Source organism: Camelus ferus, chromosome 8 (genome assembly GCF_009834535.1).
Source record: "Camelus ferus isolate YT-003-E chromosome 8, BCGSAC_Cfer_1.0, whole genome shotgun sequence".
NCBI classification, from domain to species: domain Eukaryota; kingdom Metazoa; phylum Chordata; class Mammalia; order Artiodactyla; family Camelidae; genus Camelus; species Camelus ferus.
The window spans coordinates 50,285,359-50,299,438 of NC_045703.1; the positions used below are offsets into that span (position 1 = coordinate 50,285,359).

The following is a 14,080-nucleotide window of genomic DNA, read 5'->3' on the forward strand; positions in this document are numbered from 1 at the left end:
AAGTGTCTACTAGAATCAAAAGCTGTTCTGGCCTTTGGGAATATGACAACGAACAAAATAGACAAAGTCCATTTTGGAGTTGGGAGTCTATCTATGGAGTTTGCATGTGGTGCCTAATGATGGTATACTTTGAAGAAGACCACATATCATGATGAGTTAGAGACAAAAGCAAGTTCAACCAAGAGAAGAAAGTGAAAGACCCAAACAAATTCCAGCTTTAAAGATAGACTTTAAGATCTGGGGTAAAGACTTAAATGAGCTACTTATGCAAAAATTTTCAACACGAATATTTCTAAGTAGAATATAACACTTCTAGTGGGACCGGAGCACAGTAATTTTTAGATGCTTGGATTCCGGAGTCACACGTGCCTGGTCCAAATCCCAGATTTCATACTTTTTGGCTTTACATGTTTATAGGCTAGTTAAACTCTCCAAGACTCTACTTCTTTTTTTTTTTTTTTTAACTCTTTTTGACATAAATATTAATATTACCTACCTAATAGAGTTTATCTGAAGATTAAAATAGATATTAGGTCTGGGGTCAGCACTCCATAAATCTTAGCTACAATTATCATAAAAACAAATGACTAGCCCTTAGACTTAAAGTGTAAGTAGAAAAGTAGACCCTATATATGCATAGGAAGTCGTTATTTACAAGTCTTTTTACTATACATTTTACAATAATAAAGATACAGCTTTAGCCAAAAATTGTAGATTAAACAAACATGTTTTGGTACCAAGATAAAAATGACTGACTGTATTTTGTAGCTAGGATATCAATCATTTATAATGGGGTCAAATAGTGATTATTTGAATACGAAAAATTTCCAGCAAAATCTTACACTCAAGGTGGCTTTAACCTGCACTTTGGTGTCTAAATTGTCACTCACTTCTCTAGGTCCCCACAATTAGTCACTATAGTCTAAGGGAACACAAGCTTACTTATTTATTAGCCCAAAGAAATACACTCAGGGAGGTTAACACAAATATACAATGCAGTCCATGGATTTTTGGATTATCTCTTACGAGTTTAGATCAGATCACTAGTTCTTAACCCAGTTTTTTCCTCTATCAGAAAATCTGGGGTAGGTCTCAGGCACTTTCTAAAGCTCACCAGTTGATTCTAATATGAACCAGAGCTAAGAGCCACTGTCGTAGATAATAGTGAGATGATTCAAATGAATTCAAGACTAAAAATTCTGGTAATCATATAATAAGTGAGCACTTTGAAAAGGAGACATAATACTTGGCAATTAACTGGTAAATTTGGTTAATGTTTTGTCTGTGGAAAAATAAGGACTTAGAAAAGGTTGATTTATTAAAGAGAGGCCCCCAAATTAAACATGCCACATAATTATAAAATACTAGCCCAAAATGAAATATTTACGTAAGCACATGGCCAGGAGTTCTTTACAGGAGCTACATGTTCACTCATTAGCTAAAAATAATGATCAGGTAAGAACAGTCTTTTTCCCACATAAACAATGACTAATACGTACTTTTTACAATGAAGTTCTGTACAGAAATAGATTTGGAAATCATCAGAATTGTGAAGCACATAAAGAAAACAGCATCGTTCTTCAAATTTAGAAATACTGAAACAAACAAACAAAAAGAATTATTCAGGGTAATCTCAATACCTCCATGTACCGTAATGAAAAAGAAATACTTTTTATATCCAGTCCCAATTATGATATCAATGTTGTTTATACCAAAACGCTATAAATAGCACTTTTAACAGTGACATTCCCTGTACCACAACACTAAAATTATTTAATAGTCTGAGAATTGTCCTCCTACTCATATCTGCAGATAAAGCAGATCTGGGGTATTATAGGCACATAAGCTGTGTGTCCCTCCAACTGAGCATGGAGAAGGGGTCTTCGTCTCCTGTAGCACTAAACCATGTGCTGGGCGGAAAAGCATAAATATTAACTGGCTGACTGACCTTGGTAATTCTGGCTCTATGAGATCTGTCCAACAATAAAATGTTTCCAAAGCTGGGAAGGCAATGTATGGAGGCAGTAAAAGCACCTCCTTAGTTACAGAGATTTTAGAGAAGTGAAGAAATGTGAAGCAGCACTTGGTTTGGACTCAGCAAGTTGTTTACTTTATAGCAATGGATACAATTTTGATTTTACCAGTCAAGCCATGCTATTTAATGCCAACAGTTGGCAAATATTTTCTGCAACGGGCCAGAGACTAATATTCAAGCTTTGCTGGCCAAACTACTCAGTTTTGCTGTTGGAGCAGCCTGAGATAATACAGAAATGAATGAATGTGGCTGAGTTCCAATAAAATTTTACTTACAAAAACAGGCAGTAGGCCACATTTAGCCTGCGGGCTGTAGTTCACCAGCCCCCTATTTTATATCTTTGCATCTCCTGTTCCTTCAATTTGGAATGCACATCATTTTTGACTTTTTGAAGCAATTCTATTCACCATGTAGGCCCAGCTGAGACCTTTCTCCCCCTCCCTTCCCTGCTTCGACCTTAAACAGAAAGACTTCCTCTTGCACCTCTGGTCTTTGAACACATTTCTGCTAATCTCACACTGTATAGCGGTGAAATGTCTGTTGCCCTGCTGGGCTGTGGGTGCTTCAAGAGCAGAGGTCACGTCTTAGTCATTTTCGTATCCTTAGCAGAATAGGACTCAGCATTTGACAAACAACTGGGGCTTAATAAATGCCTGTTGACTGAGCTGAGCAAGTTCTAAGCTGATGCAAGACCAAGTGCTGACAGCTAGGTTTTCTTCCGTGGTCTGTCATCCCTTTACAGAGGAGGGAGCCAAGGAAAGTGAACTCTCTTTGAAGTCACACACTGGAACTCAAGTTGCCCAACATATAAACCAGCAGTAGCCACGTGTAAACATTCTGTTTATTCCATCAATCACAACAAAGGTTATGGAGTGATGTACCTAACTGAAAAAAAAAAACAAACCAACTCATTCATTGGAAAATACAATAAAGTAAAATTTATATTTACCATGTTTTCCTAGATGGACTGCTTTAAAATGCAGCAACAAATAACGAGTGTCTTGCTAATGACTGGTTTTAAAAATTAAATGTTAAAGGAGTAATGCTTTATTTGAGAAGGCATGGATTGGAAAGATATATAATGAGTCAGTCTGGCATGTTTCTGTTCACATCATTCATGAGGTAACAGGTGGTTTCACCAAGCAAACTCCAATTATCAGTGACTCAGACCTCTACCAGTTCATGTTCCAACAAAATCAATTACTATTATGCCAAGAGCCATGGAGTATTGCATAACTGGCCTACAGAAATCTGGTTTTGCTCAGTTCTATTATGTGGAGACAAACAGTAGTAAACACAACCAACTTGGTTTGAAAATTGCAAGAGTTGGTTGGTTTATCATGAGCTTCTATAGAATAAGTATTTAAATACTTAACCAGTGGTTCTTGATTCTTAAAAAAAAAATCTCATTTCTAAATCCCAGGAATTGGTATTATGATGGCAATGTCAGAACTGAACTGAAGGGAGTCACTGTAACCTCAAGAACACTTCATTAATGGTGACCTCAGGAGAAGTTTTAAAAAATGCATTCTTACAATCTCACCACATTCATATTAGGGACAGAACCCAATTGGTAGATTAGATGTATGTTTTAGACCCATCCAGGGAGAGATGTGGGTATACCAAAAGATCAGAAAAAGCATCTTATCACATAAACCAACAGCTCCACCAGCTAGAGAGGACCCCACACAGCTCACTTTTATCTCCACCTTCACTCTGGTCCACAGTTCACATTTATCTCTCAGGCACCATATTTTAAGTAAATAACAACTATACAGTCAGTTCAACTACCAGTGAAGGTTTTGTTGCAAATCTTTCCATAATGGAGATACTGAGGCTGAAGAAGGCTGGACATTTTCATTAACAGAAGGATTCTCGAAGTTTTTTGCATTTTTAAATCATGACTGTAAGTCCTTCCTGAGACAGTCATAGTCTAGAAATATGTCTTCAAAGTAAACAAAATGTATCAAGGAAACTTACCTCACTCCTCTGACAGAAGAAGCACTAAAATTCCATTCATGTATACCTTTCTAGAACACAGGGGGAAGAACAACAACAACAGAGGTTGAGTCAACCAAATGAAAATAATGTCACCATAATTTTGTTTGATTACTTTTAAATAATATCCACAGAGTAATTCTTCCTAGCGCTTAATTCTTCATGGACACACTATCTGGATGGAAACTGCAATTCATTCTCAAGCCACCAGGGTGATGATTACTCTACTGAACAATTTTTGTACTTCAATAAAACAGCTTCCAAGAGAACCTAGGAGAATTAGTCTCATTAAATTCTTAAACTTGCTTTTTAGCAGACTAACCTAATAACTGCTGTGCCTTAATTCTTTGAAGTAAAAAACCCAGTGATCAAGGTAATTCAATTATTATAGTCGAGTGATCTTTCTTTTCTAAGAAAGAAAAACATTAATTTGAATAAAATCTCTGCATGGTGTTAAAGATAATTGCTTCTGAATTATCTTTAGTTATATTTTCTGACTAACATGGTGGCTCTATTTCTTCAGAAAATAGTACAGCAAATATGTATGTGTGCACGCATGTGTATACAGTGTCCATCACAGCTACAACGTGTTATTACCTAGTTTATGCAAAATTCAATATACTAATAAAGTCTGAACATAAGAAATTTGATTATCATATGATAAACATGATTTGCAGGGGCAGGACAAAAAAAGTGGGAACTTATTTCTTGAGCTTATTACTAAAGCTAAGTTAAAATTAGTATTAATTCCATATGTCTCTAAATTAAATAAATGACAAGATAGATGGCATTCCCTACAAAAAAATGTCTGACAACAATACAGGATTAACAACATAAATATTTTTATAGAAATAAAGTAGTGGATACATGTGTCTAAGTTTAGCAAGTACCTTAACTGTAGTCAATTCAGACTGCAATTCAATTCTGTAAAATGTAAAACACCCAGGAAAACAAGCTCTTACCCACCCACTTAAAATACTGGCAAAGGCTGATATCTTGGCCAGGCTAGTGAAATGGATAATGAAGCCAATGGACTCCAAGATAGCCCAGAACTCTCCTTTTGGCCGAAGGAACTCAAAACTCCACAATTTACAACCACAGCACCTAATTCTTTGCTAGGACCATGCAACTTAGAAATAGATACTTTCAAACCCGAAGTAGATTTACTAAAAAACTACTTTCAGTGCACACCAGCGAGGTCATGGGGATGTGACCTGAATTGACACAGAGCAAACGCTGCTGAACAGGAAACCCAGATAGGGAAGAGACCATAGGGAGGTACTCATGGAATGTGGCTTTCTTAACCAGAGAACAGAAGGACTTAAATTAAAATAGCAGCCTGCAGCTTCAGCTGGTAATTTGGAAAGTTGCTTCTAAATCCTGTTGGCCTCAGGTGACCTTCTAAATATATGTGACCCAAGAGCTGCAGCTGTTACATGCACACTCCTTGCACACATGCAGCCTTATCCTCAGAGCCTGCAACTGAGCTGCTTTCTAAGGCCATCCCCAGGATCAAGAGGTGGATGTTGAGTGCAGAGCGGGTAGGGCAGTGTGCAAGCCTGCAACTTAACACAGCAACTGACAAACACCAAGCACTGGTAAAATCCATCTTCCCCCTAGCCCTGTTTTGGGAGCATCCAAGGAGAGATTTCCCCAGATTGATTGGGCTGGTTTTGTTGGAAAGAAGTAGAGCATTTCCAGAATGTTAGGTTCCTGGAAGGTCATGAGTGTTGCCAGAGAATGCTCCATTTCAGTGGTGTAAATCCCAGAGCCTGACATGGAGTGATCTGGAATAAGACGCCCTCTCTCCCCACCTCCCTTGCTACTGGGACTCACCACTTAGAGGCGCTGGTGAGCTACAAAGCCAGCAGATAAGGTAAAAGTCTCCTGGGCAGGTCTGTGAATCACTGGAAAAGGGCAGGGCAGAGGCAGAGCTGGAGTGGATTAGTCCCAACCAACCCCAACCAACACCCAATCTAATCCAATCAGCACCATCTTCTAGGAACTGGTTAGCCTCAGATCCTGTACCCCAGGCTAGGGCAAGAATGAAGACAAGGAGTTAACACTGAGCTAAGGCGGCAGGAATTATACTGTGGCAGAAGCTGTTGGTTCCCCAGGCAACAGCCATTCCCTTCCTACTCTGCTAAGAAAAAATGACTTTTGTTCAGGTTCAGGTGGCAGTGTTTAGGGACAGTGAAATTGATTAGTCTAAATTGGCCATGGTAAGCCAGTCTCTCTCAATGGTGACCAGCTTAGGCATGGACACAGGATGCAACTTTCGGTCCAAGGGAAAGGCCCTGACCTCCTTTGGATGATGTCCATGTGAAGTGATGCTGGAAATTGCTATTGAGGCTGTGAAAGAAAGAACAAGAAAATAGAGGGAAGTCAACTCGGAATTCTGACACTTTTGAGCCACTGAAATCACCCCCACTTCAGAACGATCCACCTCAGAAGTTCTTGTAGTATGAGATAACATTTCCTTATTATTTAAGTCACATTTAATTGGGAGTTTTGTTGCGAAAAGCATCTCTGATGGATGAGAGCATCGTACCATCAAAGCTAGAAGCTGGGGTAAATAGATTCCCCTCATGAATTTCCTGGGTCTTCTCTGAGAGGCTGGAGCTAGAGTGCGGGAGGGGGCTCGGCACTGGGACCCTGCTGCCCGCTGCCTTTGCCTGAGAAGCCACCAGATAGGCCAGGAGTGCTCAGCTTCAAACCTCAGAGGAGGGGAACTCAAAACTAAACAACCATTTAAAATATCTTGCAAATAACTTCTCTCTTCCTCAATCTCCTCAATCTAGGTTTTTCTTTCATTGAATATGCACACTTTCTTCAAGCACCAATTTACTTTAAGCAGCAACCATCTGTTGAACAAAGGGAGAACCGTTAAAAGACTGGGATTTCAATGAATTTGCCCCTGACCATAGAGTAACTCTTGAAGAGTCCCTGAACTCTTGGGACTTATATTGGTCTTAAAGTTTTGAAAGTTGCAATATAAAGTATATCCTAGCTCATATAATTGTTTATCCCACATTTTAGAATGAAAATACTGAAAGAGAGAGTAAAGAAATAAGTATGATAAATGAAAAGCAATACTCTGTTGTTCTACTTTTAGAGGAAAAAAAATACAAACATTCTATGACTAAAAAAAATCCACTTCCTGTTTAACATTAAGACCTATTAAACTTGTTGCTTATCTGTTATTTAATTATAGTTATTACAATTGCTTTAAACAAATATAATAATAAAAATTATCTTTATTGCTTGTCCTCATTCCAACTGTATCACTTCTATTTTGAAAAATACAGAAAATGGCAGTGGTAACGAATATACTATGGAAAGAACCAGGGTTTGCACAGTAACTGACATACACTTAAAATGGAAACTGATTTAAGAAAGCTTCAATTTTTGAACAAGGAACATTTTTAGCACTAAAGGTAATAGGAATTGTGGGCAATGCAAATGCAATTTTTCTTTGATCAAAAGATAGTAAAAATTGGTGCTAGAAAATTCACAGCTTAAATCTGTAACCCTCCTTAATGCACTAATTTGTATCCTAATATATTTCTTAGCATAATATAAAAACTGTCTCTACAGATGTCACAAAGCATCAGAGAATCACACAAAGCTACCTTTATTGAACACAGAATCTCCAGAAAAAGAAAAATAATGACAACTAGCTGGAAATAGTACTGATTTTCCAAAAATTTCTGGCTTACTTTCTGTTCTTTTTCTGTCTTCCAAATAACTTCTGGCTCTCCACTCGTTCTCCAGGCCTTGCTAATCGCTAATTCCTTTAGCCCCTTTCTGTTTCCAAGTGTCCTTGGATAACCTTGCTCTTTCCAATCAAGCTTTGAAAATCTCCTCTCCCAGATAATAATGTTCAAGTCTCCAATGTCTCTTAGCTTTTGTAGTTTCAACTGGATGACTACTTCTGTTTGTGAGAACATGTGTGCGTATACTTTAAAATAATGTAAATAAAATACTGTGTACTTTTAAAACAACATTAACAAGATGTATATAGTTGTATTTTTTATTATCAATTTTGTCTCTGGACAATACCATTTGGAGTCATGCCATGATGCTGGCTATGGAATGGAAGTTCCAAGGACCCCTGCAAATTAATTAAATTGCTGGAGCAGCTCACAGAATTCAGAAACATTTTACTTACTAAATCACCGGCTTATTATATAAAGATATAACTCCGGAGCATCCAGATAGAAGAGACTGCATCGGGCAAGGTATGGGGAAAGGACTTGGAGCTTCCATACTCTCTCCAGGACCACCACTCTTCCAAATCTCCAAGTGTTCACCAACCAGAAGCTCATTGAACTCTGTCCTTTTGCATTTTTATGGAGGCTTCATTACATAGGCATGTTTGATTAAATCACCAGCCATTGGTCAATCATTCAACCTCTGAGCCCCCTCTCCCCTCCTCCAAGGTCAGGCATGTGGGAATGAAAGTCTCAATCTTCTAATCACTCATTTGGTTCCCCTGGCAACGAGGCCCTGTCCTTATGTGTTTTCCAAACCACCACTCATTAACATAACAAAAGATACCTTTATGGCTCTCAGCACTCATAAAATTCCAAGGGTTTTAGGAACTCTACCAGAAACAGGGACTAAGATCAAATATATATTTCTTACTATGATCACAATATCACAGTTCCCTAATACAACCTCCCAAATGACTGCTGCCATACCATCTAAAGAGATGAGCAGGGTTAAATTCGGGGTTTCAATGTTAGGGTTTAGTCTGCATATTGCTGTGATTTTACTATTGTTGTTGTTGACTGTTGTTAAACTATATGAAGCATTTATTATATGCCAGGCTCTGTGTAATACACTTGACCTACATTATTTTGTTTAATTTCCACAACAATCTTTTGAGGTGGATATTATTATTATCCATTATTATCCCATTCCACAGATGAGGACACCACAGTTTGAAGAAGCCACACTGCCCAAGGGCAGTGATAGGATTTAAGTCCAGGTCTGTTGATTCAAAGACATTTCAACAAATTGACATTGACATTTTAAAAAACTGCAACCCCATATCCTCAAATATAATTCCTAATTCCCTTTTCTGCTTTATTTCCTTCTATATGTTTTACTTATTTGTTTATTGTCTGTCTCCAGTAAGCAACACGAGGGCAGGAATTTGGCTTAGTTTGTACACATCTGTTTCCCTCCTGCCTAACGCAGTGCCTGGCAGTTAGTGCCTGTCACAGAGTAAGTGCTCTCTAAAGATCTGTTGAGTGCGGGGATGACGTTTAAGGAAAATTATAAGGGTATTTTGGAAAGTAATCACCAAAAAGCCCCCACAAAACTACTTCGACACAAGACTTCCCTCATTTTTGCGGTTTATCCCATGGACTGGAATCAAGTCTTGAAAAGTTTTCTATTTTTTAAAACTAGCAGGATGATTTGTACACACATTAAAACTGAAGAAATACAGAAGTGTAAAGAGTTATCCAAATGATGGCTGTGATGAAAATGAGAGCATTTAAGACGCTTCTGAAAACCAGCGGCAGCACAGCCCACCTCATCTTGTGCCCAGCACACGAGCCAGTGGTTAATCTGCGATGTAACAGCTCCTTACATAACCAACCAGTGAGATGCAATGATAACTATAATCACACCAGTGAGAGATGAAATAGCATTATTCTGACAGGCTTCCTAGAATTAAAATATGCATCTTTTAAGTCATACATTTTAAGTATCAGGTCTTTGGTACAAAATTTAATTTATAGCATGAATTTACAAAACAGAAATATCCTCATTTTGAGTGCCCTTTGGTTGGCTATGCCATCTATCATAAAAATCCAAACAGTTCAATTATATTTTATTAAATGAGTGAAATCCATAACCAAAATTTAGCGAATTTTTTATTACAGACTGTATTTATGCCAAGATAAATACACAGTAAGCCATTTCTTCTTAACTAATGCAGATATATCCTGCACTATATAAATGCCAGAAGGGTATAAAGTCCTTCAGTACTAATGCTCTGGTCTTAATAACTGCACAATTTACCTTGTCATCAGGAAGCACGTGCCAAATAGATATTGTCTTTTCCTCAACTTCATTGTTGATAGACAAATATGAAGGTTGATAGATTTTGGTTGGTTCTAAAATTAATACCTTGAAAACAAAAGGCAAAGAAACTAATATTAGTGACCTAAGGTTATAACAACACCGCACTGAGGCAGGTGATTATTGGATGAGGCTAAGTCCATTGCTGGAGTAAAACCATTTTAACTTCTGATTGTTGCTACCCTTTTGAGCATTTTATGGTATTAAACAATTATCATAAGTTCCAATAATTTATCACCTTTCATTGCTAAAGAAATTGGAAATAAAGTTTTGAAGTTCGTATGTTGGTTTGTCTATCCCCGGGGAATCTATTAAAGATATGTATTTTTAAAAGCTTTCATTTTATCTTATTACAATCAATACATTCCCTATTTCTATAAATATAAATGTGTCAAAGGAAGGCAGAAATTTGGTAAAACAACCAATTCTGTACACAGAAAAGATTCCATATACAGAATGTCACATACTTGTTTTAGATTTTCTGCAGCCGCAACTTCTCACAAAGCTGTAGTGGTATGTTTTCATACCCTCGTAAATGGATTGAGAAATGATTTTGGTTATCGTTGAAAGAGCTGTATATATAAACCAAAGAAATGAATGTAGCTGTATGGAGTAATAGAAATGTTTTTGCACTGCCTTCAAGATAAAACTGATACATTTAGCTTTGTGAGAGAGAAAGAGAGAAATAAAACTTAGTCCTATTTTGGAGATATATGAGGGATATATGACAAAATGAGACTCTCCATCAAAGAACTGGACAATGTAGCATATTATTACTAATATCTCATATTAAGAGCAAATAACATTAAAATGCCACACATGCCCGGACTTCAAAGATGCTACAAATATTATCTATTTGTTCAGATCCTTAAAGGCACCTACTTAGCTCAAATTTCCTGTGCAGTCTTAAGTAGGAGTATTTGAAAAGAAAAGAAAATACTGAACAATCAGAGAAATTGGAAATAGTTCTTTTTATTTAAGTTAAGGTAGAGAGAACTAGAGGAAGGGGATTAGAAAGGCAAAATTTTCTTAACTCGAGTAAAAAATCTTTAAGGGCATAAAGAATTCTTGGTCAGATTGTAGCAATGAAAATAAGAAGGCATATACCACAAATAAACACACAGTAAGAGCCCACTGGGGAGCATACTCTGATTCAGAAACACACTGGGTGAATCAAGGTCCAAATTCCAATCAACAGAGAACTAAGTGGCACAGGTTAATAATGAAAATCAATTTTCAATCTCAACTTTGGGGAAGCGGTGCTCTCAAATCTGAGTATCCCAGTGTTTGTGAAATTAAAGCAAATAACAGGGAATAAAAGGTGGGATTCCCCAAACAGCATCCAAGTCACTCCACTGACAGATGAGAACTTACCTTGTTCCCCTACTGACGTGGGCATGCTATCTAACAGGCGACAAGCACTGCACCAGATTATCTCCTCTCTTAAATTACGGCTTTATTGTTGTCTCAAATACTTCTAACAGATACAATCTGAACTATGTGTTTCCTATCTTCAGATAACGAAGAAAAACTGGTTGCAATTATTACTGTCTAACATTTACTGAGCCCTTTGAACCGCCCTTGAAGCGACAAAATGTGAGGAATTTGCAGCACACATTATGGATGTCACAGTAGGGCTGAGAAAAGACAAGGAAAAGGAGGCAATTTCACAAAACCAGTCAGCTACAACTCGCTTGAGAGTATACACGTTCCTGCTTTTAGTTTCTAGTCTTTTATATCAGTTAGCATTACAAGTAACCGCTAACTTCTGAAGCGTGAAGGAAGATGGCAAGGCCTGTAAACTCTAAAGAGTGATACATCCAGGCTCCTACGGAGTCTGAGAAAGCACCACCCTTCTCTCCCTCTCTCCCGACATGAAGTGATGGGTTGACAGTCTCCTAACTTTTCAAAGTAGGAAGGAAAAAAAATATACACAGAGGAGAGGTGAGGAAAAGGAATAAATCAAACTAAGCCCAAACTAATAAATGATGGAACCATTCAAATCATCTTCCAGAGAAACTTCTGTCTGTTTTCTTTTCCCCAGGGTCACAGTTATTTCTCAGCGGAATGAGAAAGCGTATGGTAGAGAGAGAAATGGAGACAATCAAATTCAATATGGTCTAATATAAGTTACCTGGTTTTCATTAAATCCACTTCCAAAGAAGGATAATGCAATCACCCAATCGAGACCTACCGCCACCTCCACAAATGTGATCCACACAAGATGCTACTCTAAGGACAGCAAGATTAACTGTGACTCACATAGAACCACTAGAACCAGGTACTAGAAGCTTGCCTTTCCCTATGCAGTAGAGCGTGGGCAGCACATTCCAATAGCCACACGGAGAGGACTGGGTGGGAAAAGTGAGTGAAGCAGGATGGATGGGACTGTAATTAACATCTCACAGTGTAGCAGCTACTGCTCTTGGAGAATCCAGTCACAAACTGCTCGTGCCTTTAAGTTTCCAAAGTTAAAAATCTGGATGTTTATGTGAACAATTCTTATGTTTCATTTGACTTTTTCATAAACTTTATTTTTCAGTTGAAAAACTCCACCTTTTCATCCATTTGGGCGAGCTTTTCCTGTATTTTCTTTAACACAGTAGTTATACTTTTTTGTCGTCCTTATCTGGTAACTCCCATATGAGAATCACCTCGGGGAATACCTCTATTGGCTGGTTTAGCTCTTGTTATCAGTCACTTTTTCCTGCTTCTTGGAATGTCTAGTGATCTTTAATTACATCTGAATGACACGGTGTAGAGGCTCAGGATAATATCTTTCCAAAGTTCTTTTTTGCTTGTTTTTGTTTTTGGCCCCTAGGTAACAAATTATCAGTGTATGATCTTGATACTACCAAGGATTAATTTTATTTTGGCTTTGTCAGGGTGGGTCTGTTTCAGTTTTGCTCTTACAGGGAAAGCATGGGCTCAACTAAATACCTGGCCCGTTCATCACGGTCACATCCCTTTACGTAGGCCCAAAATCTGACACTCCACCCCTGCGTTATTTAAGCTCTGCAGTATCTGTACAGCTGTCAGCCTTCCAAAAGATGCTCTCTGCCACGTCTGGTCCCGATCTCCTAACTAGTAAGGGAACATACCTCGAAAAGTTAATTTAAGCTTTGTAGGTTTCATGCAAAACCCAATTCCAATCAAATACTGGAACCGGTAGTTGGGTTTATTCACAACGTGTTTACTCCTTGTTCACACTGTCCAGGAGCGGCTGCCCAAGGACTCAAGGGAAATACTCAGAATCCTGGGATTCACTCTTGAGGGTTTCCCCTTCTCCAACACCATGTGCCTCATATTCCAGCTACCCTAGAGTCCTGAACATGGACTGGCTCTGCCCAGGGACAAGCCACTTCCTCTTAGGGCTCCACCTCCTTAGGCTGCAGCCAGAAAAATGACTGTATGTGAAAAAAAGAGCAGGTGAAGGTGGGACTAAACTCAAGTATCTCCCCTTTCAAGGATGGCAGTCCTGAGATGACTGCTGTTTAAAGCCTGCAAACAGTTTTATATATTTTGGTGGTTTCCTTTGATAAGTTGTAAAGTGTGTTTTCCCAAGAAAAGATTCTCTCAGATTTTATAGCTATTTTTAGCCATATAAATACCATTTACTCCCTCACAGCCAGCATTGAAGGTCTAACTCTATTTTTAAATGGTGGCAACATTCTTCTTCTTCTTTTCTTTTTTTTACTTTTGGTTTTTATTGAAGTGTAGTTGGATTTACAATGTTAGTTTCAGGTGTACAGCAAAGCGATTCAGTTATACTTATACCTACATATTTTTTTTTCAGATTCTTTTTCTTTATGTTATTACAAAATCAAAACAAAATTTTTTTTTTAAATCGCTGAATGGTCTTTCAAACATATAAACTGAATCATATGCACAACCTCAGGCATGATAAGAGAAATACTAATTAAAACTACCCCAATATGCCACTTTTCACCT

General features: G+C 37.9%; 1 protein-coding gene across 5 annotated transcripts in view; it reads right to left on the reverse strand.

Annotated features, from left to right (window-relative positions):
• MAP3K5 (mitogen-activated protein kinase kinase kinase 5) overlaps positions 1 to 14,080 on the reverse strand; it is a 202,219-nt gene that overhangs the window by 59,350 nt on the left and 128,789 nt on the right. For all 5 annotated transcript variants that reach the window (XM_032485004.1, XM_032485005.1, XM_014562399.2 and 2 more), the window contains 3 exons: positions 10,070 to 10,177; positions 4,016 to 4,065; positions 1,500 to 1,595 (listed from right to left, as the gene is read on the reverse strand). In XM_032485004.1, coding sequence (XP_032340895.1) covers positions 1,500 to 1,595; positions 4,016 to 4,065; positions 10,070 to 10,177 — 254 coding nt within the window. The remainder of the gene's footprint in view (positions 1 to 1,499; positions 1,596 to 4,015; positions 4,066 to 10,069; positions 10,178 to 14,080) is intronic.